The sequence below is a fragment of the Phoca vitulina genome, unplaced genomic scaffold, assembly GCF_004348235.1.
Source record: "Phoca vitulina isolate PV1807 unplaced genomic scaffold, GSC_HSeal_1.0 scaffold47, whole genome shotgun sequence".
In the NCBI taxonomy this organism is placed as follows: Eukaryota; Metazoa; Chordata; class Mammalia; order Carnivora; family Phocidae; genus Phoca; species Phoca vitulina.
The window spans coordinates 4273643-4299167 of NW_022589750.1; the positions used below are offsets into that span (position 1 = coordinate 4273643).

At 50.5% G+C, this 25525-nt stretch overlaps 1 protein-coding gene across 7 annotated transcripts in view; it reads right to left on the reverse strand.

Moving 5' to 3' along the window:
• Positions 1-25525, reverse strand: part of GAS7 (growth arrest specific 7) — a 194070-nt gene that overhangs the window by 64353 nt on the left and 104192 nt on the right. For 6 of the 7 annotated variants that reach the window (XM_032432012.1, XM_032432014.1, XM_032432018.1 and 3 more), the window contains one exon: positions 12897-13017. In XM_032432012.1, coding sequence (XP_032287903.1) covers positions 12897-13017 — 121 coding nt within the window. Of the gene's footprint in view, positions 1-12896; positions 13018-18849; positions 18985-25525 lie in introns of those variants that run through there. The other variant, XM_032432017.1, reaches the window with a different exon arrangement.

The window sequence follows — 25525 nt, forward strand, 5'->3', positions numbered from 1 at the left end:
GAGAAACTCGGCATTTGCGAACCTCAACCGCACTGCATCGCTAATCCCGATTTAGAAGACTTTCCAGTAAAAGGTGTGACTGTACGTTTATAAATAATGCTTGAAATCATGGAGAGTGTTGCTTTTCACAAGACAGAGGAAACCGTCAGAAAGAGCCACGGTTATTTTGGGGAATAGAAATAAGCCATTCTTTTTTTGAGGTGCGGCCGCCCAAGGCAACTTCCAAGCCTCGCTGGATTCCCGAGGAAGACCATCCAGCCCCCCCCAAGCACAAAGGGCACCCTCCGTGGGGAGGTCCTTATCAGGAACCAACCCTACAAAACACGGATGGAAATTCTAGACAAAACAAGATCTCCAACATCAAGAAAGGGCATTCAGGACAGAGAGGAGCTCATGAAATGGGGGAAGACATGGGTAGCATTTTAGAGTTGACGAAATAAGATTCTCTGAGAACCAGCACGAGCAGGGTGGGAAAAAACCTCTCTGCCAAGAGGCCTGCCAGTCCTGTCCACTACGGAAAATTCTAGAATGCTACCAACAGGGCCAGCCTTCAAGGTGGGCTGAAAGTACAGTAGTGTTTCTCCATCACCTGGAGGGCTGGTGAAAGCACAGTCCACAGGACCCCACTCCCAGAGTTTCTGAATCAGGAGGTCTGGGGTGGGCCCGAGAACCTGCATTTCTAGTAAGTCCCCAGGTGGTGCTGATGCTGCTGGTCCAGGAACCTCAGTGTAAGAAGCACAAGCCTGGGGGCAGCCGAGGAAGGGCAGAAGTCTCTCGGCAATAGCACTTCTCCTGTCTCCAGGTGTTGGAGGGAAGGCCGTTAAAAAAATAAACAAACAAGTGAAAATAAAAACAAAAATAAATTTCTTTTTAAAGATGCAACCATCAAAACAACCCCACTGTGCACGGTATTTCCCCCCAAACAGGTGGCACTGTTAAAAACTGCAGCAAATAGTCAATGTGGCCCGAGAGATCCAGAAAAAGAAAAGTGACCCCAGCGGGGCCGATGCTCCGAGAGCAGAGGAGAAATCCACCAGGACCAGCAGGACCACCCATATTCAGGCCTCCTCTCTGCTTCTAAAGTCCACCAGCCAAGAAGATTTTGCATTTGCACACCTGGTCACGGGAGCTGGAGTTCAGGGGCAGGTACTCTTTATAGGGCAGGGACCTGGTGTCCAAAGCACTGTGAGCTCCCTGGCCCGTTCTCTTCTGCTTCCCAAGCTCTACCCCTGCTGTCTGCTGGGCACCCGTTCCTGTAGTCACCCCCCCTCCCCATTAACACGTATCGCGTTTCTATATCAGCAGCACAAAGCAACTGAAAGTCTTTATCTGGGGACCGGGAGGATGGGGGGGCGAAGAGAAGGAGGGAGGAGTCCCTCCTTGACTCCCAGCCTGGCACCCTCCTCCCTTTGAGGCAGAGAGCACACGGCCCAGCACCCCTGGGTGCTCCTCATCCCCACATAAACAAGACCAGGGCTCCGATTTGCGCACCTCAGCCCTGGAAGAGACCCCAAAGCTTAGCAGTGCTCCAAGATCCCACAGAGGACTCCCGCAGGAGAAGGGGGAGGACCAGGGGAAACGGGCATCTGAGAAAGCAGAAGAGGAGAAACCCGGGAGGACAGGCTGGGATCTGGGGAATGAGCAGCCCCCATCCGCTTCTGCATCTCAGAGGGATTATTTTTATCCTATTCGTAAGAGTAGTACAGGTCCCGGGAAGAGAGGCTGGAAAACGTGGAAACGTCAAAAGAGGAAACTAAAGTCCTCCCTGGGGTGCCTGGGTGGCTCAGTCGTTAAGCGTCTGCCTTCGGCTCAGGTCATGATCCCAGGGTCCTGGGATCGAGCCCCGCATTGGGCTCCCTGCTCAGCGGGAAGCCTGCTTCTCCCTCTCCCACTCCCCCTGCTTGTGTTCCCTCTCTCGCTGTGTCTCTCTCTGTCAAATAAATAAATAAAATCTTTAAAAAAAAGAAAAAAAGTCCTCCCTGATCCATCACTGGGAAAGAACCACCATGGACCAACACCTCCCCCAAGGTGTGCCATGGGAGTGAGGGAGCACCCCAACCATCAGGGATCGGGGACAGAAGGGGGGGTGGCAGGGAGTGGGGCCACCTGCCTGGTGAGCAGGGTCTGTCCCTCAGTTGGGGGGAAACACAGAGCTTGAAAGGGCTTTCAAAACCAGCCTAACCCGCTCCTGTAGAGATGGGGAATCCAGACTTGAGGATGCTGGGGATGCGCCACGGACGACCGAACCAGGAAGGGGCAGAGCTGCGGCCGTGACCGCCAACCCGGTCCTCTCTGGTACATTCAAGCACAGTGACAAGAAGAATCTACAGTATCTGGAAATCAACTGCTTTATGTGTCTCTTTCCTCCAGCTTACATAAAAGCTTTTCTGCCCTTCCTTCTCTTGGAGCTACTAGAATTCTGGGACCCAGGGAGCTATTTTAAGCCGGAGCCCACGCCCTGCGTTCACCAAGAGGCTGGTGAGGCAACAGGAAAAGCAGGCTAGCTTTCTGTGGCTGGTGCAACTTTACCCTCAGGCCAGGCAGGTGTCAGAAACGGAGGGGACAGATGGCACCTCTCCAGGGCCTCGTGGAGGACACGACACCACCTGGTGGCCCGTTATGCCGGGGGCCAGGGAAATGTGTTGGTTTTCTGGGGCTGCCCCAACGAAAAACACAACCAGCTAGGGGCTAAAACAACAGAATTGTGTGGTGTCCCAGTTCTGGCGGGGGCCAGAAGTCCGAGATCCAGGGTGGGTTCCTTCTGAGGGCCGTGAGGGAGAGTCTGTTCCACAGTCCGTCCCCTCGGTCATCCCCGGGCTCATAGACGGTGTCCTCCTTGGGTCTTCACATTGCCTTCTCTTTGGCGTTTGTCTCTGGGTCCAAAAGATCTGCTTCTGCTCCAACCTCCCCAACCCAAGGGCCCCCAGTCACCAGAAACCCCTACACTAGGTCCCCGCAATGGCCCCTAAAGGGTTAATGCCTGGGGGTGGTGGTCCGAGACCACAAGATCATTTCCACTCTCCCCCACTATTGGCGCTAGGGCTTCTCGGGCTGATGGTCTCCTTGGGCATGCAGACAGGAATTGGCTACAGCTGCCAAGACGGCAGGAGATTCATCCAAGAGCAATGATGGGGAGGGGGCTGCCACATGCGAGGACAAGATCCTCCCAGTACGGGGTCTCAGTGCCCCCGCGCACAGCCCAGCACGCTGCTCCCAGGGAGCGGCATGCAGTAAACACATGTGTCTTGCATGACTAACTTCTCACCCTGTTCTCCCACGCCTCTTGGATGAGCACTGCCTACTTTGGAATCCAACTCGGGCTGAAATAACAAAAAAAGCTGTTAGCCCACTCCAAGATCTCCCTCCGATAATACAGATCTGATCACCAGGAAACCACGCCAGTTTTACATACGGAGGCGCATTCCCAAACAGTGGTGGGCGATGAGCATTTGGTGCTGACTCCTGGTTTCATAGAATCTTAGACCTGGAAGGGACCTTCCGAGAGGTCTATTCGAGCAGGAAAAGAAAACTGACTCCAACCCACAAGGAAAGTCCCCTTTAACAATCTCCTCTCCATTTCAGGAAGCATTCGGTCTTTGCAAACATGGAGCCATTTGTATTGTGTTCCCCTCGCCCACACCGCCCCTGCCAGAAGCCATCCCAGTGGATAATTAGAGGAGCACAGACAAGGCATTTAACAAACACTTGTTGCTTGATAATCAATTCACGCCATCCTGGCCCACTCACTGATCAGAATGCATCCTGCAGATACTTTACATTTTTGCAGAGTTCCACCGACGGACTGAATGGGCCCTCACCCTTTAAACAGCTACCTGGTTGCCACGGTCCAGACCCCACCTTCCTGCTGCAGCCACGGGCTCCCACGGCCGCAGACACACGCACCAGCCTTACAGCAGCCCCAGAAAGGCGATGCTTCCTGCCCCGATAGTCAGGTGCACAGAAAACCTCCAGGAATAAGGCAGAGCGTGAGATGGGCTGGTAGGTCCTCCCTGAAACAGATGCTCCATCACTGTATACCAGCCAGGCATTTCTCCTTGGATTCCTGATTCTCTTCCCTGGTCCCCTTTCTTAATCTCTGATTCCCAAGAGCATTTTTTAAAAAAGATTTTATTTATTTGACACAGAGAGAGAGAGGGAGAGAGAGCACAAGCAGGGGGAGCAGCAGAGGGAGAGGGAGAAGCAGGCTTCCCGCTGAGCAGGGAGCCCGATGCGGGGCTCGATCCCAGGACCCCGGGATCATGACCTGAGCGGAAGGCAGACGCTTAACGACTGAGCCACCCAGGCGCCCCCCAAGGGCATTTTCATAACCCATGTTCCCACCTCGGCGCCTCATGCCATCTCTCTTCTGCAGTACTTGGGTGCAAAACCACAACGCTCTGTCTGAATGAACATAGGTCAAAACTCCCAAAAACCCACAGGAACCGGGCGCGTAAAATGCACATGTGAAGCTAACGGAGTGTACGAAAAGTCCGGGGCAATGGCAACCTTCTCAGCATCACATCCGGGTGTGTTCAGGCAGGCAGGTGGGTCCGACGTGGCCACACCTCATGATTCTCCAAGAGAAGACAAGTCACTGGATGGTCATGGTAGGCTTTCTGATTTCTGGCCAACAGGTGACCTCCACTATACCTCTATCTCTTCAGGACAGCTCAGCAGGATCTGGAAGGTTCTGACCCTGCCCTGACCAGCACACACAGAGGCCGATAATGCCGCTCCAAATTCAGTCATCGCGGATCAGCACTGTATTTTAAAGAGTTCAAGCCAAGCAAACATCATGCCTTATGAGGACACAACTCACAGCCATCTTCTACTTTCTTTTTGGCCTTTGATGAAAGAAAACTGGTCAAGCGAATGACTGGTAGAGATCCCGCCAACTGATATGGTTGGGTTGACCTGGTTTGAATGGATTAGCCACCGAACCCTGCTAGGTCACAGGGCATGGGGAGGGGACAGTAACTCTATACTGGCACTCACTTCCTAACCAAAACGGAGGCAAGTCTGAAAGCCCCAGTCTACCAACCTCCAGAGAAGAACAATACAAAAGTAGAAACCTTATGACTTCTCGCCGTATCAAAGGCTTGAACTATTTCACTGGACTCTAAGTTCCCCGAAGACAAGGATGGTATTCATTCCATCCAGATGTCCAAGTGCTCTACAGAATGGGAAAATGAAAAGAGCGTAAGCCCCAAACGCTGACTGAACCGTACCTAGGAGTAAAGTTGAAACGACAGTCCATAGGGTTTTTTTAAATGGCAAAAACAGTGGGGCACCTGGGGGGCTCAGGTGGTTAAGCATCTGCCTTGGGCTCAGGTCATGATCCTGGGGTCCCTGCCTCAGGCTCTCTGCTCAGCAGGGGAGTCCGCTTCTCCCTCTCCCTCTGCCCCTCCCCCTGCTCATGTGCTCGCTCGCTCTCTCTGTCAAATAAATAAAATCTTAAAAAAATAAAAAGGCAAAAATGCTGAGATTTAAAAAAAATTTTTTGAGCCTTTGACTCAAAAGCTTTGAAATGAAAAGATCTGCCACGATATCCTGTTTTATAACAGGATCAGAAGAAAGATGAGAAAATATCCACGAGTCAGTTACCTTGACAACACCAAAGAATATAAACGTTAGCCAGGCTAAAGGGTCTTCCTCCGCAGTTTTATGCTCAATCTGTACCTTGTCACCATAAAAATGACAGATCTATCTTTAAGGAGTTCTTCCTCGAGATTCTACCTTAACTAGAGTAGTTTACAGTGATACGGCCTCTAACCTTGAGACTAATACATGTTTACTTGTTTGAAGAAAACTGTATTCTTTCACTTGATCTCAGTAAAAGAAAATTGGATTTAAATTTACTCTTCAACTTCATAATATTTGATCCACTAACAATGCCTTCATCAATCTTATTGTCTCCTTGCAAGTCAGAAATAGGTAACCATTAGAAAACGCGTAAAAATAGAAAGCGGACCTTCTTACTCTCTCCAAATAATAGAATTGGATCCAGTAGGTCTGTGGTATTTTTTAACAAACTCCCTAGGTGCTTCTAATGCCCACCAAAGTTTGGGAATCAGGCAGAAGGAATCCCCAACCGAGACATCACATGACTATTTTTACTGTGATGTAATTTACATGCCATAAAATTCTCTCTAAAAGCACATAACAGGAGTGGTTTTTAGTATATTCACAGACTTGCGCAAATATTACCAAAATTATCTAATTTTAGAACACTTTCATCATCTCAAAATGAAACCCCATGCCCATCAAGAGTCACTCCCATTCTCCCCCTCTCCCGGTTCCTGGAAACCACGAATCTACTTTCCGTGTCTATGGTTTTGGCTATTCTGGGTCTCTCGTGTAAATGGAATCATACTGTATATGGTTTTGCGTGTCTGGCTTCTTGCACTTAGCATGATGCAAGGTTATCCATGTCGTGGCAGGTGTCTACTAGTATTTTGTTCCTGTTTATGCTTGAATAATCTCCCACTGTTGGGATATGACATATTTTGTTTATCTATTTATGATGTGGTAGACATTTGGGTTGTTGCCACTGTGAAGAACACCGCTATGAACACTCATGTATAGGTTTTCGTGTGCACATGTTTTAGATTCTCTTGGGTACGTATCTAGGAGTGGAATTGCTGGGTCATAACCCACACACTCCCTTTTTGTTTCACTTCCGTAACTGAACAATTTGCTGCTCATCGGCGACCCCACCAACCAGCCAATGGGACAGTTCTTACACTGTTGACCAATAAGCAGCCTTTTCAGAGTAACTCAACTTCCTAGAATACAATAAACAGTAAATTCCTTTTGTCTCCTTTGTCTTTTGATTTTTTTATGGGTCTTCCACATACTGGCTGTGTGCATGACTCCCTAACCCACTCGGCATTTGCCAAAATTCCAAGAGATGACAGGTCCTGAGAACAGCTGAGATACGAGGAATGTGTTGTGCATGTGTTACCTTAATGTTATAAATTAAAATGGATTTTCTGCAAGAAAAAAAACAAAACCCACACAGAAGCCAATTAATAGTAAGCTTTAAAGTCTAACAGCTTTGCACTAGAGTCCGTTAAATAAAAATAATAAAGCCAAAATAAGAAAACATGTACGAACACACACACACACTGAGCTACCTCAATCAACTGAATGTGCCAAATAAAAGCATCTTTCTCGTCTCACATCTGTTCAATGCAGACGGACATAAGAAAACAGATAGATGCTTCTGGGTGTAGAAGTTTCTCAGGGCAACCTTTACTAACAGGGAATTATTAGGGCTGTTCTATCCGGGAAGCTAGAAAAGTATCCAATTATTTGTAACAAAGAAAAGCTCAAAGAATGCTTTGGAAAGTGTTCTACTGGAAAACTTATCCAGAAACTCACATTAGCTCCTGGTGTAATAAAGTTAAGTGGGAATCTACTCATTTAAAGAAAAATTAAAACAAGAAATCAAGAAAAGCACTGGCTATTTGGCAAATGACTCCAAAAGCTCAAAGCCTAGTATATTCCTCCAAGCCTCACTCACAAACATAATAAAACATTTATACATAGGGATGCTTTATCAAAAGAGCTTAAAATACAACTCCTAGTTCCCCTGGATTTCAGTTGATGCTCAAAGAAGATACTTGTGTTTCTCTTAAAAATAAATGTCATTTCAGATTTTTTTTCCTGCTAATTCGTAAATTCAGTTATCCTTATTGCAAATTAAGTGACCACCCCCTATGCCCATTCTCCTGAATACTGAGGCAGTGAATAAAAATAAAGGATGGAAAGATGGGATCCAGGCATAGCCTGGCTTATGAATGGCCAGGTAACTTGGATCAAGTTCCTGTCCCACATGGTGGGGGGTGGGGGGGGTTGGCGCTCCACTTCCTCATGTGTAAAATGGATGGGTTCTATTTATTAAACCAGAGATCATCCAACTTTTTCTTTCAAGGGCCAGACGGTAAATATTTTTCTGGCTTTGTCACCACACCATGTCTGGTCTCTACTCTGCCATCACAGTGCGAAAGCAGCCTTAGACAACAGGCAAACAAAAGAGCATGGCTGTGTTCAATAAAACTTTATTGACAAAAATAGGCTGAATTTGGCTCCATGATTGTGTTCAATAAAACTTTATTGACAAAAATAGGCTGCGAGCTGAATTTGGCCCAAGGGCCCTAGTTTGCCGAGATGACTTGGAAGGTCCTCCCTAGGGTGACTGTGGAGTAAAAGTCATTGGCCAGTGAAACTCCGGGAACACTCGAATCATCAAAATCTGACAGAAGAGTTAGATGTACACCACAAACTCAGTGCTTTAGGAGTCCATGCACTGGGACACAGACCTTGGGCTCTTTCTCAAGTCTCCATCAATTGCCTCCTTCTATTTTGGTTGATACTTCACCTATGCTCCACTGACCATCCACCTAGGGCTTGGATGAAGCATCACTCTGTGGGGCTGGAGTCAGGCTTTCTGGGGGCCAGATGATACAACCCAAAAGGGTGGAGGAAATAGCTCTCCAAGGGGGAGAAGTTTGGCCAATAGGAAATAGGAGATGAGAGGGAGGTGAGCAGATCAGACACCTCTGCTTTCCCAGGGACTACTCAAAGGCATGGCTCTTCTCTGTAACCCTTCCAGAGAAGTGAACACACCTGCTGGGTGAGACCTGAACAGACCTGTTGGATCTCTCTGCGGTTCACTATCAACCCTAGCCAGCATCATGTGACATCTTCCCTCTCTTACCCACTCTCACTGCTCTGGGCTTATACAGCCTAAATGAAGTGTTAATACTTAATCCTTGCCTCAGGCTCTGCTTTCTAGAGAAAGAGAGCTAAGACATCCCCCTCAAGTGATCTTCTTCCTTTAGAAATGAAAAACATAAATAAATGAAGCTATTGGATTTGAAGTGTACAAAGACTAATACATAAGAGACAAAATATTGACTCACATTACACAAAACTAATCTTGGCCTTCATTACTGGCTTGAAATACCCCTTCAATGTCCAAACGGTAAAATATATCCTAAACGGTATCTAAAGTCAGCACGTCTCCAAAAAGAGGACCTGAACAGCTATGACCATATCACTGCTAAGCGATTAATAACTGGAAGGCATTTCTGGCCTTCCAGTTATTAAGAGAACTAAACAACACTGAGCTCCATCTCTTGAAATGCAATTACCTGTTATACAAATAAGAGGTCCCCCTTAACACTAACTTAGGTCCCTGAAAAGGATAGGATATTAGCAATAGCTCAATATCCAGAAACTAAACACAACCCCATTTTTGGCAATAGTCAAATTCTGGTGGGAATATAGCACAAGCCTGTCCTGATACCAGAACCCCTGGGGTTCCTGGGGCCCAAGCTCAGGGCCCCTTTGCATGACAAAACACCCTGGAGAGATATAACCATGGGGAGATAAGGAGAGTTGGGGACTTCCCAGAGTCTCCTAAAGCATGCTTTGATGGCCTTGCTGAGTTTATATGAATACAACAGCACTACTGCATGAACTTACCCACTGAAACTTCCAGTTAGCCATCTGGCCCAACACTGTTTATTAAATAATCTGTGCTTCCACCAGTGATTTAAAATATCACCTCTACCGTAAGTCTGATCTATATTTCAGTCTGTCTCTGAATGTCCCTTCTTAATCTTTTCTCCTCTGCCTTTCATGATATTGCCTTACTTCTCCTGGATTCTTCTTATCTCTGACAATTATTTCAAAGTCTCCTTCACCCCTCCCTTAAATGTTTTTCTGCAGGGCTCTCTCCTAGATGTTCGCCCTGGGTGATTTCCTGCATTTCACGGCCTTGTTTCTCTGCTGATTGAATGAAAATTCTGGGCCGCCATGTGTGGTTGTATAGGTTGGCCACTGCACAATGATGCCAGGCCAAGGGGGCAAGTAGGAGTGAAATCCATTCTGCTCTCTGTGTGCCAAGCCAAGCACCCACATGGCTCCCCAGATTCTCATCTCTAGCCAGGTGTCCCCTGAGTCATCCAAGGGAGAATCAGAGAGACAGCCCTTGGGCTAAGGAACAAAATCCTTAATATCCTATTCAGGGTCTGCACACGATCCCTCCCAGCATTGACTATGGCTTTGCCTTCAGAAAGGCATTTCCCATCCCCAACCCCTTCCTCAGCCCTCAGCCCTCCTACATCTTAGCTGCAGGGTGTCTCCTCCTCCAAGAAGCCTCCCCTGATCTCTCCGGGGTCTCTCTGGAACGCACTCTCAAAACACCCTGGACTTCTCCTTCACAGCCCTGCTCGTAAGGGTAATCAAATACATATTCATTTCAAATCTGCTTCCAATGTTAAGAAGATGAGCTCTCCGAGGGGAGGGATGCTTCTTTATTATTATTATTATTATATCCCGAGTGTCCAACAGTTGGCCTGGGACTTGGGTGAGGCCCAGTAACTGTGTGTTGAATGAATGAATCAATCAATCCAACAGATGAGGATGAAATAAATAGTGCGTAAAAGTAGCATGTATCTCGAACGCAAGACCAAGAAGCCAGGATGACTGTGAACATACCAGAGAAGGTGGGGAAGGGTAAGGAGGATCCTACCAGAGATAACAGAGAGCCTAGAGCCAGAGTCATAGCGTGAGGGCCCACCCCCCCTCCTTACCATACAGCCCATACTCTCCTGAACTAAGATCGTCTTAAGTGCTTGAAAAAGGGGGGGGGGGGGGTGCCCAGGTGGCTCAGTCGGTTAAGCGTCTGCCTTGGGCTCAGGTCATGGTCCCAGGATCCTGGGATCAAGCCCCATTGTCGGGATCCCTGCTCAGCGGGGAGCCTGCTTCTCCCTCTCCCTCTGCCCCTACCCCTCCCGCTTTGTGCTCTCTCTCTTGCTCACTCTCTCTCTCTCTCAAATAAATAGTCTTTAAAAAAAGATGCTTGAAAAAGAATCAAAAGAAAAATGTGCTTGAAAAAGAATCAAAAGAAAAAAAAAAACATGTAAAAGTTATTTGAAATTCATGTTCCAGTGTCTGTAAATAAAGTTTTATTGGAACAGAGCTACACTCGTGGGTTTGCTTTTGCACAAGGATAGAGCTGAGGAGTGGTGACAGAGACCACAGGAACCTCAAGGACAAAACCAACGTAGTACCTGGCTCTCTACAGAAAAAAGTTTGCCAGCCTTTGACCTAGAACGTCTTGGGATCGCTATATCCCCGGACCCTGCCCCCAAGCCCGTGCTAAAGTCTGGGCCTCAGAAAAAAAAAAGCTGCCACATCCTGTCAGTTACTGTAACATGGGACTTTAATATCTGGTGAATGAAGAGGGGAGAGTTAAATTAACAGCAGCATACCCTTGCAGCAACAGGCTATCCCACGGCAGGTTACAAAATGAGCTGGACTAACATGTACGTGTATAGAAAGATGGCCACAGTACGCTGTCCGAGCAATTTCTAGAACATGGATCGTGTTTCCAATGTATTATAAAGCATAAGCATGCAAATGCTCGGACGGTTAGAGAATATACAAATATCTGGAGGGCTATATGCATGATAAATAGCTTTAGGGAGTGGAACCAGGGATTTTTACTTTTTCTTTTTTTTTTTTTGGTACCCATTGAGTATTTTTAACCAAGAATATACCACTCTCTAATTAAAAAAAAAAAAAGACAAAAATGCAGATTTTTAGAAAGCCTCTTTTACCACTCACCCACCTCCAGCCCCTTTGCAACAGCGTGGCTAATTCTGGATGAGAACAGGCCCAAAGCCTTGCTGATCTCAGGATCATATGGTCCAATTTCTGCATTTCACAGATGGGAGCTGCGCATATATACACTTTCCTCTGAAACTTCAAAGGCCGCTAACAGTGCAAAGCTCCTCATGTGTTTGTTTTGAGGAAGCTTAAGATTAGAATGACCAGAAATAGTTCTACTTCCCTTTTCCTAGAAACCACAGTTACCTCTTCAGCTGGAACGCGCCCCTCGAGCCTGCGGAAGGCCGGTTGCCCGCGGACGAGAACTGCTTTCTCTGCTACTCCCTCTAAAGAACAGCTGGTCCTCCAGTTAAAGTCAGGTGGGTGCAGACAAGGGAAGTGAGGGGCGAAGGCCGAGCCAACACGTGGACAAGGATTAGATTTCGCATCCTGCCTTGGCACACAGATCTGTGATGCCCCCCCACATCTAACCTGCGTTTCCATCCTCCGGGGAGGCATGAGGTCAAGAGACAGAGCTCTTAGCTACACTGGCCTACCCTGCCCAAGACCGCCTTGCTAGAGAACCTGCCGCTCCTCCTTCTATAAACCTTCTCCAGCCTTCTTGCAGCCCACTCGAGAGCCCTCCTGCTGGGGTCCTGGGGTCCCTGTGAAGGCCCAGGAAGCCCACAGTCACTGGGGACAAGGAGGTGTAGTCCTAACTCAACTCAGAAATGCACACGGGACCTGTGTTATCTATTAGAATAAATAATCCCTAAGTAGCCCCAACATTTCCCAAAGGACATTCCAAGAAATGCCAGACAGTGAGCTACTACGGGGAAGAGTAAGCAATGTGTGGTGAAGTTAGGGAAATCCCTCGCTTGCAACCCTCTTTTGGGAGCTTCTGTCTCACCAGCTCATTCCATGTTCCAAGATAATCACGCAATAGCCAAACCTGGTTAACTTGACTCAAACCAGCTTGACCAGAGAAAAACCTTTTGAGATCCCAGTTCGGAAAACAGCCCTAGACCGTGAGGTTGGGTTCAACAGAGATGCCCAGGGGCGGCTGTGAGTTTCCAGGGAGGAACCCCCGACCCCCGACCCCGAAGGGTGGGCTTCCCGATCCAGCACAGACCCCCAACGCCCAGCACCGTGGGGGGAAAGCAAGAACCCACCGCAGCCTCTGAGGCCGGTTTCCGAGGAAAAAGTCTAACCACTGGGAGAGGGGGACAGAAAGGCAGGGGCCGGTGCAGGATGCTCCCCAGAGGGGGACTCACCATTGGTGGCCGTGTTGACATAGTAACGGCGGCCCTGAGGAGACAGGTAGCTCTGCCAGCCAGGTGGAAGGACAACAATCTGGCTTTCCTCTCCGAGAGGAGGGGGGACCATTCCAGGCTTCTGTGGAAGAGGAGAGAAAAGGTCACACATGCCGGGCATTTCGGCGACTGGGTTGCAACCAGTTTGGGACCAGGCAGTCGGAGGCAGCTGAAGTCACTTTGGAAGAGCCGATGCTGGGGACGGGGTTGGGAGTGCAGGGATGGGAGGTGGCCCACTGGCCTCCCTGGGGGGAGGAGGTCACAGGCCACACACGTGGGATTCGGGGGCTTGCCCGAGCGTGAGGTGTGAGGAGCGCTTGCTGTTTCAGAGCCACCGCGGAAGGGACGGCTTCCCACAGAGGACAGTCAGCAGAGCTGGGCCTTCTCCCCGGCAGCCCCCTGTCCTCTGCGCACGCCCACTGTGGAATCCAAAGCCTGGACCCCCAGGACCCCCACGTACAGCAGCGGGCGAGGCCCAGGGCCTGCTGGGCGAACCTACCAGAAGTTAATTAACCCAAGTCTCGGCAGAGCGAGATCTGAAGCCTATAACCACGCCAAGAACGGATGAAGGGCTGGCAGGGGGCGGGGGGCGCTTTTCTGGTCCACTGTCCAAATCTCTCTGGGGAGAGAACCAGGACCCACGCCCAAACCACAGCTCCCTTTCCATCATGTGTACTTTGTGCACTTAATGTGTGGTTTAATCTTTTTTTCCTTAAAGATTTTTATTTATTTATTTGAGAGAGAGAGCATGAGAGAAAGAGAGAGAGCACAAGAGGGGGAAGGATAGAGGGAGACGCAGACTTCCAGCTGAGCAAGGAGCCCGACGCGGGACTCGATTCCAGGACCTGAGCCGAAGGCAGACGCTTAACTGACTGAGCCACCCAGGTGCCCTGGTTTAATCTTTTGACCATCAAAAGCAGTCCTCTTCTTAAAAATACAAATAAGAGAAAAATATATATGTGTGTATAAGAGAGAGAAAGCAGGTGAACCCACAGAGCCTACAAGAGAGGTGACTTCCGGCGGTGGCATGATGCACAAATTTTCTCCTCTCCCTTTTACTTATCTCTTGCATCTAAATGTCCCTCAAACAACAAAAATAAGTGGTGAGCTAAAGAACATTTAAAAATAAGGAAAGAGGGTCCAAATTAGCCCACACAATGGCTGTACCTTCTGAAGATAGCTAAGTGGATTCAACCACACAGGGAGAGGGGCCGTGAATTTCTCAGCAAAGCTGGGCTCTGTTCAGATGTATTAAAAACTACTCCGCTCCTAGGGGCACCTGGGTGGCTCAGTCGTTAAGCGTCTGCCTTCGGCTCAGGTCATGGTCCCGGGGTCCTGGGATCGAGCCCCGCATCGGGCTCCCTGCTTGGCGGGAAGCCTGCTTCTCCCTCTCCCACTCCCCCTGCTTGTGTTCCCTCTCTCGCTGTCTCTCTGTCAAAAAATAAATAAAATCTTAAAAAAAAACAAAAAAAAAACACTACTCCGCTCCTGAATGTCCCTGGCAGCTCTCCGCCATGCCCACCAGGGCAGTTTGGGTCACTAATGACGGCTACTTAGGAAAAACAGCTAACAGATCCAAAGCAAGCAGTACGGACACGAGGTTCCCTGCCCGCCCTGCTCTCCTACTGTCTGAAGGTTGCAAAACTAGCTACTTCTGCCTGTGTCACGCCCTCCCCAGGGACCGGGTCCATCCTAGATGGTCCTGGGACCCTGAGTAACCACGGCCTCCCCGTGGCCAACATGGTTAAAGGCTGTCAACCCACAGTGCCTCGGATTCAGTATGGAAGGTGTTGTTTTTTTTGTTTTGTTTTTAAGATTTTATTTATTTATTTGGCAGAGAGAGAGAGAGCGCGCACAAGCAGAGGGAGAAGGAGAAGCACATTTCCCACTGAGCAGGGAGCCCGATGCGGGGCTCAATCCCAGGACCCCAGGATCATGACCTGAGCCCGAAGGCAGACACTTAACCCATGAGCCACCCAGGCGCCCCTGGAAGGAGGTTTTTAAACTACCAGGCGCCAAGCACCAGCCAGGAGATCTCAACAACAGAACACGTCCACTGAGCGTGTTTACCTGGGCCTCCAGACACCGGCTCTGGCCTCTCCCGGATTGCAAGGTGGTCCAAATACATGCACACAGAATCTCGGGATGAGTAGTGTGCGTGTGCATGCCACGCACGCGTGTATAAAATATCCCACGTGGGAGATGTGCATCTTGGCTGAGTGGGGCTAGGGGGTCACACAAGAATAGGGAGGTGAGGAGGCTTAACTTAAGAGAGAAATATTCTAGAACCAGAGAGTACGATGCCAGGCTGCTTCTGCTAGTCTTCGAGGATCCAAGATGGGAAGGCTATGTTGGTGTTTCTCCCAGCAGCCTGGGAGGGAATGGGAAATTGTTAAAGGGTATTAAGCAAGGACCAGAGACAGACATGGCCAGAAATAGGGTAGAGGGGAGAGGGACCCAGAAGCACCGTGGAAACAGTCCTCCAGCCTGGGCCTCAATCCTGACTCAGCCGCTGAGCAGCCGCATGATAGGAAAGTGACTCAGCCACTGCATTTATCTACACGTCTACACAACAGAGGAGGAGGACAGGAGCTCTGTCGTGGAAGGCACCTAGAAGGGTGCGTGTCACCAGGAATGCTCTGTTGACGGAGGGGTCCCAGCAGGAGGGGGTGTGTAAGTGCCCAGCGAGACCAAGCTTCACATGGCCTCTGCCCCCTGAGAGGTGAAGTTCAGGTGCCCACACCTCAGCCTGCCCCACCACGCCTGGCTCCAAGACTCTTCAACTCAGCAGGCAAGCACACACCTGCTGGGGAGGGCATGCGTTCAGAGGTTGACCAGTTGGCTCTTCGGGGAAGGCTGGGTGGGTGCAAGGAGTAAGCAGGGCTGGTTGGGTGAGTGGAGCAAACTTCCGACCCTCCATGCCCCAACCTGGCAGACAGCAAACAAGGCCACCTGCCCCGTCTCCACGGCTGCACGGTGCTTTTTCTCTTGAGAATGACTCTAGGGGATTTATCTGACTCTGTGGGCTCAAAACAAGCTCTGGCTTCCCCTGGAGGACACTGATGACCAAGGAGGCACCATGACCGGCCGCCCTGAGGTCTCACCCATCTAGGAAATGCTGGACCCTCCATGCCCAAACCTATAGAAGGTGCCTGTGGGGGAAGCACATTCTGCTACTGAGCCAGGAAGGGCCAAGAGATGCTGGAATAGAAGGGGTGGAAAGAGGACACCAGGGCCAACTCAGCCTGCTTCCTAATTTGGCCAAGGCTGCCAAGGCCGTCCCCACATCCCCCTCCAGCATGACGACAGCTCCCCGCTCTGCCTGTCACCTGACTGTGCTCTGCCCCCATCCCCCCGAGGCCGCCACAGTCCCCTTGCCTTGGCTCTCTCCCAGAAAGAAGCTCCCCCAGTTGGTGGCCTGAAACACATCAGGAGTCAAAAGACACGGAGACACCTGGGGACGTATCCAAGAGACCTGAAAAGGGCGCTCAAACACTGGTAAAGCCACGTTTGAGTAGCTGTATCCACAATGACCAAAGGGCAGACGGGACCAAGGACAAAACATGGTGCATCCAAAGAAATACCCAGCCGTCAGAAGGAAGGAGGCTCCGCTCCACGCTACCACATGGATGAGCCTTGAAGCCACGCACGCGATTCCATTTACACGAAATGCCCAGAAGAGGGAAATCCATAGAAACAGAAAGCAGATGAGCGGGGTCACCGGGGGCTGGGGGAGAGGGGAGGACGGGTACAGGGTTTCCTCTTTGGGGTGATATAAATGTTGCACCATACTACGAATGTATAAATATCACTCGGGATAAATTTTATGTCAGGTGTATTTTACCATTTAAAAAAAATCGTTTTTAAGCTGTGGAGGGGGCAGAAGTTGGAATCCCCACCTGCAGGCTCTCTCTCATTGAAAAGGCCCAAAGCACCCACATTACCTCATCACTCATGGTCATGAGGGGGGCGGGCCTCCTGGGAGAGCTGCCCCCCAGCCATCAAGACGATGCAGTGTGACTAACGACCCAGTAATTATGATCTCTGTCAAACTTATTCTTCTAATTTGTTTCCTTCAAGTTAAATCCTTCCCTTCCCTAGTCCCGTGGCTTCTCCCCTTCCATTTTGGCAGCTCCTTCCCATGGGAAGAGGAACGAGAAGCAGAGGTGACACGGGCCCAGAGATGGGGGCCCTACCTACAATGAACAAGATCCGAGGGAGTGGGAGTGAGCGGGGAGAGTGAAGGCAGTTTTCTCCAACTCAGAAATTCTTTTTTTTTTTGAAGATTTTATTTATTTATTTGAAAGAGAGAATGAGATAAGAGAGAGAGCATGAGAGGGGGGAGGGTCAGAGGGAGAAGCAGACTCCCTGCTGAGCAGGGAGCCCGATGCGGGACTCGATCCCGGGACTCCAGGATCATAACCTGAGCCGAAGGCAGTCGCTTAACCAACTGAGCCACCCAGGTGCCCCAACTCAGAAATTCTTAACCTGATGCATATCACGGCTTTGTGGGAATCCTAAAACACTGCGTCTTCCTCCAGATGGGCCATCGCCCTGAGCACAAGGCTGGATTTCGGCCTCCCTCGGGTCCCCTTGTTCAGTCAACAACCTGCTCAACTGTTCACGGAGACCCATCCTCTGAGAATCTGAAGGTAACTATGGATCTCCTGCCCTCCAAAATGGAGTCATTTGTGTATGTACACCCTCACCATATTTCCTACAGAGTATCAGGAGGCTTCTAGACAACTCAGAGCCCTAAACTAGCCGGTAATCAGGAAACATATGCGCTCAGATCCCATTTGCGTCCATCAGTAATGACTTTTATCATGCACCAAATGTTGATAGTGCTCCAAGGACCCGGCCAGATGCTTTACACACTTATCTCTAGTTTTGACAATTTAAACCTGCCATGTTCCCATTTTAAAGAATGAGGAATCTGAGACTCAGAGAATGTAATAACTTGTCCAATGCTGCACAGCTAAACAAATGATTAGCCCAAGCTTTGAAATACTACCTTGTCCTAGAGATTTCTGTCCAGTTACCTACATCCAGGCTACCCTCCTTGTCCATCTCTCCCCAGCTGGCCAGGGGAGGCTCTACGTCTTCACCTAGACCACCTGATACCCCAGCTCCCACCAAGGAGGGTGACATCTCAGGCCTGCTTCTCCTGCCTGTCTCACAGTCTCCAAATGAGCATATGCCTTCCTGGGAGATGAGCAGAAATACCACCACCCACACCCAAGCAGTCACGTTCCTGGCTGCGGGCTAACTTCCTTGTCTCCTTATTTAAAACAGCACCACCAAAGCAATTTTCCTCTTAATGATGGCTAATGGTCCTCCCCGGGGAAGGAAAAAGAGCAGGCAAGCACAGGAAAGTCACCCAGAGATTGAAAACAAAATCCCCCTTCCCCCTTATAGCAGTGTTTCTCAAAGTGCGGTCCCTGGAAACCGCCCCGCCCCCTTGGTCCCCTGGGATGTGCGTTAAAAATGCAGATTCCAGAGCCCTGCTCCAAACGCCAGGTCAACCTGGAGCCTGCGAAGCAGCCTTTCAACATGCATCCTAGGGGAGCCTCATGCCCACTGAACTCAGAACAGGCTGGTGTGCAGCTTTGGAGAAAACACTCGAGAGAAAACGTGCTTCTGAAATCAAAACTGGGAACATAAAATTTTAATTAAGCACAATTTATAGAAAGACAGTGCTTAGCTGCATGGCCACTTATTTATTAAGGAAAAGGTGGCCATCCCCAAGCCCTTCAGAGGAGACTTCTTTTAAGAGGGATTCCATCTGGTCTCTGCAGAGTCGCCAGGCACTACCAAGCCCCACACCCAGCCCCCCACCGGCCCCCGCCCCTCGTCAAGTTCAGCTGGGGACTCCTTCCCCCTCAGGAGGCTTCTGGGAACACCTGAGCCTTACCTTCTGCAGATGGGAGCCCACGGTACTTGACACGGTCACGGGCGGTCATCAAATGCTTTGGCAGCCAGATCAGCCGGTTTTAAGGTCCCCCCATTCTGCGTCTTCTCACACCCCAAGCCCAGAAGCAATAGGAGCTCCAGAGAAAGGCATAGCCACGGGGCCCCACACCCCCACTCCCCCCCCACACCCAGATCTATATATAACATCTCTGAAGTTGTCAGCCTAACGAGCCACTTTCTGGCAGACCCGTTGCCATGGCAATTACTGCTAATGAGCACTGCTTGAAGGCTCCTCCACAAAGAACTCTCCAGCAAGTTCTCTCTTCCCAAACGCACAGCCAGCCAGGACACCCGGAAGCAGCCAGGCCTTGGCCAGGTGTGCCTGGGAAGCACCAGTCCCCGGGAACGGCTTGGGTACTGGTGCGCCCTGAGCAGTCTAGGACCCCGGGGGCCAGGGCTGGCCTCGCTGTCCCTCAACAGGGGGCCAGCCAAGCCGCAGTAGTGACAGGGGCTGCAAACGAGCCACCCGGATGCGCCGGGGACTGGAGAGTCACGTCCACTCCACACCTTGCTGCGGGATACCTGTTCGGGCTGGAGAGACCCCGACACAAAGCTGGCAACGGCTACCAAAGGCAAGGTCATCTCCCCCGGCCATGGGTTTTAAGACACAAAGCAGGAAGCAGGGCCCCAGCTCCCACGGTGATGCCGCCAGCCTCAGGATCTGCACCTCTAAGAGTATGGGACACCTTCCCTCTGTCTCACAGGTGAGAAAGTCCCCGTCTCTCCAGCTCTGGCAGCCTTTCTATCCAGTCTGAGAGTGACTCACAGAGGAGAGCTGGGGAGGAAGTAAGGGACCCCGGCGACGGCTCAGTGCACCCTGGGAAGTGAAGTCCTCACGGGTAGTTTTCTAGGCTGGCAGGGAAAGATCTGGAGACCTGGCCGGTGGGAGGAAGAGGAGGAGAGACCATACAACAGAGAAACAGGTTGTAAGGTTCAGGAAGACGTGGCCACGTCCATGCTGTCCCTAGCATTAGTCTCGGCCCAGTGCCCAGAACACTGGCTGGAGGGACGGAGGGACTGAGGGACCAATGGAAACTTGGAATCGTTAGAAACTAGCTCCAAAGAGATCTGAGGTTTTCACCAAACAAGTAGACAGAATGACAATCCAAGCAACGTGTGCCCTACCTGTAACGAATCCCAGCTCTTAATGGATCCCAACGAATGGACTCTTCGACCTTGCGTACAGGGAGGTGGGGCAAGACAATTAAAATTTTATGTTCCCAGTTTTGATTTCAGAAGCACGTTTTCTCTCTCTTCTTCTTTCACTGCAGAAAATAAATTGGGGAACAGTATCCAGAAGCCTCCAGGGAGGCACAAACTTCTAACCATGACCTCATACGGTATCCAGACGGAAAATTCCAGAAAAGTATTCAGCAATCTCAAAGAAGGTAGGAAGATAGAGCATCTATGATACAACAGCAAAAAAATCATAAGGATCGGACAAACTAACGCAAACAAGGCAAGTGGCCTGGAAAAAGGAAACACATACTATAAAAAGGGGACAGGAAATTAACAAAATTGTAGGGAAATTTACGAGGCAGGGACAGAGGAAGTCCACGTGGGCTGCAATACAATGTGGAATTAGTCTTGCAAAAAGGAAAAAAAATAAAAAGGAAAGCATTAGTTACGTACAAAGCCAATGTAAGAATTTTTCCTGGAATGCAAAGGAAATGCACAAAAAAATGAAAACAGAGGTCCAGAAAAACAAGGCAAGATACAGATGCTAGGTGCTCCTGAAGAAGAGAAAAGAAATGATAAACCATGGTTGATGGGGGGGGGGGGGGGAGGGACTTTCCTCAGCTAAAAGGAGACACGTATGTGCAGCGTGGCTGGTCCCACATTGCTGCACGCAAAATGGATTTTATAAGCCCACGGCAGGCACACCGTGAATGATGTATTTACACAGCAGAGATAAGGAGAAGTCCCATAACGGTCTGCGTAGGAGAAGGGTGTCCCCAATAAATGAGCAAAAAAAAAAAAATAAAGTTTGTCACAGGCTTCTCTGTAACTGCATTTCAAAAGGTACTTCTGGACTGTCCTATGGGAAATGCCGAGACCCTGCTATGTGTCCGAGCGGTCTTCCATGGAAATACGTTCCTCGGGGCGCCTGGGTGGCTCAGTCGGTTGAGCGTCTGCCTTTGGCTCGGGTCGTGGTCCCAGGGATCCTGGGATTGAGTCCCACATCGGGCTCCCTGCTCGGCCGGGAGTCTGCTTTTCCCTCTCCCTCTGCTTGTGCTCTCTCTCTCAAAAAACAAAAATGGATAAAATCAAGGAAGGAGGGAGGGAGGGAGGGAGGAAGGAAGGAAGGAAGGAAGGAAGGAAGACGTTTCTCTATGGACAGTGGTTCAGAGAATATAGGTCCGCAGACAGTGGGTCCAGGGACTTGTGTGTCCTCCTCAGAAGTGCTTTAGAAGATGCACCACAGCTGCAGGAGAGATGATGAGAAATAAAGGTGAAGAATTAAGGTAAAAAGGTCCCAGGCTGACCACCGAAAGCAGCTTTAAAAATGTGCCAATCATCATCATCAATCTAGTTACAGAGTCTGTGTACATATCGCTACTCTCCATAAACATACGGTATGAAACAAGGAAAGAGCTTGGATCACAAATTCCGGATACTACTAGAAAAGATCAAGAGGTAGAACAAAGTAGAGCATGGGCACCTAAGGGAAATGAAATCAGAACGCCTCTCTTCCTACCCCAACAAGGGGCCGTCCCTTCTTCCTCTCGGTCCAGATGGCCTCGCCAATTTGCTCCCGACCTCCGGCATCGAGTATCTGCTCTCATTGCTTTCCTGGATAATGACAGGTTTCCAGCCAGAGGGACCGTGACAGAAGGGAAGGGTCCTTGGGGACCACAGACCTTTCTTGGATCCGGGGGTTCTGTGAGTCTGATCTCCAGCCATGTTTCATGGACCCCATGGGCAGTCGGCTTCCACAGGGAGTCCTGACCTGAGCATCTCTGCATCCCTTGGGCCACTCTGGTTGGACCCTTGCATGAAGAGGGGGTCAGACACATAAGGCCCACCTCCAGCTTTTACCAACAAGAAGCCAGAGAGGGCCAGGCGGGATGCTTTTCTTCCTTTCCACTCCTCCAAGAGCAAGATTTCTCAGGAAATGGGACCGACTCATGAGAGGTTTTGCCAGAACTCCTCACGTGTATATTCAAACTGCTCTTAGTAGAAACCCCCTTTGGCATGGCTTCTCTGAGTCCCTTAAAGGAACTTTCCAAAGCGGGCTTTAATCACTTAAATGCAAACGTCCCCAGGACTCTTGTGAACCCAATACAACCCACATGTCCTCGGGCCTCCCGCTCAGGGTGAATGGCTGGAAGGGGTCATGCTTGCAGCAATAATCCACATCCTAGTGGCTGGCATCTGTCACTCACTCATGCCAGACCTCGGCCCCCATGACAAGTCCTCATGGATCATACTGACAAGTCCCCAGAGGGTGACTCACCCGGGGTCCCCAGCTCCAGCCCCCGCGGAGCGTCTGCCACATTCATGCTTGCCAGCTTCAGCTACCTTCCCCGACACCCCCATCGCCCCCCCATCACTGTCCTCCATCCACAAAACTGCTAGAGGAAGCTTTACACCTGGCAGCCACTGGTGGGCATCAATGCTTGGGGGGGGTTTCTCCCAACAGAGCTGCCAGCCACGTGCCCGCCGCCCAATCCGCTGCGAACATCCCACACGTGTCTAGCTCCTGAAAGACTTGGCAAGGGTCCCGGCCACCCTGAAGAGCCATCTATAAGCCCCCAGTGCCTCCCCGGGACCAATCGACTCACTGGGGCCTGTTTTTCAGGACGGGGCGGGGAAGAGGACACAGGACAATAAACTCTTATTTTCTGATCCTAAAAAGGAATGGAGTGATCTGGTTAACCAGGAATTTTGATGAACACAATTACAATGTAGTCTCTGCGAGGGCACAGGAAGTCAATCCTCACAGGGAAACTTGGCTAAGCCGGAAAACACAGGGTCTCCAGTGGGGCGAGGGCGGACAAACAATCTTGCGAACAATACCGCAAAGTGCAAGGATGAGCTGGACGCCCCCACCCCCGCCCCCCGCAACCCCCATCGTGTCAGAAGCCATTTCACAGCCCTGACGTGTCTGCGGGTCAAGCAGTGGAGGGCAGGAAGGAATCCATCCTGTAGGAAATGACTTCTTTTCGGGCCTTACACACATTCCCACGAGAGCCCTTATTCCACGGACACCAGAGAAAGGCACTTCTATTACTGGTGCACCTGCCGTCCAGATAGAAGACAGAGGGGCCGATGAATAGGGTTCCAAAGGAGACAGCGCACCAAATGAGGACCTCTGGATGTCAGCAGACATCTCCTATGTGAGATGGCTCGTGCTTTTGCTGGTGGCATTCCGCCCAGCAACCCCATACAGCATGACAGGGAACCGAGAGATGCCCACCCTTCAGCGTCTCTTGGGAGAATCTCCGTATTGACCGAACAACACAACTGTGTCAGTCCTGCTCCGTACTGAGGTTTAGGGCAGGTACCCGACGGCCTCATGGCCATGTTCAGGCTCACGTGGGGGAAGGCGATTCCCACAGGCGCTCCAGAAACATGGAGAACAGCTCTAGGAATAAGATGGGAAGTTGCACCTGCTGCCCCATCTTGGAGCCTAGAGGGGCTTGAGAAACCCCAAAGAGAGCCTGTAACTTTGGTCCTACCTCTAAGATCTGTCCAGCCCTGATGTTTCAAAGTTATAAAGGGCAAGGCGGTGAGCTCCTCGCAGGCTGTCTGGGCTTCTGGCCTCTGAGCAGGAAAACCTGAATGAGTCTGCTCACCAGCTCGTGATTAACTGAGACATTTTATTCAAACTCTCCACTTCGAGGAATGTTGGCTCCTTTCCTCCTACCCTTTCTCCGGCAGATAAAAATAGCGTGGGCCATTCTGATATCGTACCTCCAACCTCGGGACCCCAGAAGCATCGGCAGAAAGCACACAGGCCTAGGCGCAAGGAGACCGTGTTCCCAGACAACGAGCTGTAACTCATGCAGTTCCCTGGGCCTCTCGGGGCCTCTGTCTCCTCATCTGTAAAACCAGGGGCTGCCAGCCCTCCGACACCGGGGTTCTATGACCTGGGGAACATGTCACGTAACAGGGCCCAAAACCACCACAAGGGACATTTCACGCTTGCAAATGCAGCTACCCCATAAACACAAGAGGACGGAGCCCTCCGAGCCAGAACAGGAACGTTCGTGTCACATTACCTCTCCCCCCGCTGCATGGTCCAGAGAGTGAAAATTTCCTCAGCCAAACCCAACATGGAACGGATGGGAAGGATATGCGTCTGAGACCCCCAGTGAAGCAAAGCGATTTAACGGAACTTGGAAGTCATTAAAATGTATGCCCCAATCCAGGATTCACGAAGTTGTGAGTGTTACCGAAAACCCATACGGGGAGGCTGAACACAGACTTCTCCTCCCCTTGGCCACGAGTCACTGTCCCGGCCTCTTTAGGGCTCCAATGTCCCTATCTGTCAGAAGAAGGAGGTGGGCTGGGGGGTTAGCACTTCCCTTCGTCCTGAAGGATCTCAAAACGCACCCTGGAGGGATGCGTGGGGGGCTCAGTCATTAAGCATCTGCCTTCGGCTCAGGTCATGATCCCAGGGTCCTGGGATCGAGCCCCACATCGGACTCTCTGCTCAGCGGGGAGCCTGTTTCTCCCTCTCCCACTCCCCCTGCTTGTGTTCTCTCTCTCGCTGTCTCTCTCTGACAAATAAATAAGATAAAAATTTTAAAAATCTTAAAAAAAAAACCCTACACCCTGGATTTTCTACACTAGTATATATCGGTAAAGATATCGATTACCCTGCCCTAGAAGATGCTTCCGAAGGACATGCTGAGGCTCATGCACCAGCAGCATGCTCCCTAGGCAGCTCCTGGAAGGGTGAGGACCCCTCCACAGGATTCCTGATCCAATTTCCCTTTGCAGAGGAGAGAGCCGGGGAATAAGCGAATTTTGCCAACACTTGGTACTGGGGGGAATGGGGGGCAGGGGGGTGGAGGGAGCAGGGAGAAGAGGAAATCCTAACGAAGCCCCTTTCGTATTAAGGTACAAAAATCCCAGAATGCCTCATGCCAGGGTTTCTAGCACTTTCTCAAGCCCCTGAAGAAAACCCCCTACCCACATTTACCGAGCATTCTGTTCCATTCAGAACAGACCCCGCAAGTTCAGAGGAGACGAACGGAACTGAAAGTCACTCGCTCAGGTGAGGTCACAAGCTTGGAACCCACCACTGCTCTGGGGGCCCCCCCTGCGCAGAGAACGCGCGGGATGTGAGCAGGGAGGGCCGGCCTTGAGCAACCCCTTCATCTCTGCGGGGAGGCCTTGATTTCCTTATCTCGAAAATACAGAAGTCGGACCAGAGGGTCTCCTAGGGTTTTCTCTGGTTTCTCTTGCTCTCTTTTCTACAACTCGAGGATTCTGGATGTTGGTCTTAGTCCACCTGCTATGTAAGGACGTGCTGTTTCGTGAGAGGGGAAAAGTGTCATTCAAGTCTAGACACGGGTTCACAGGCAGCAGACTGGGCCCCCTGAACACTGGGCTTCTTCCTCTCAACACGGCGAGTTCCGGGGAGTTCTTCTGCCCTGAATGGCCTA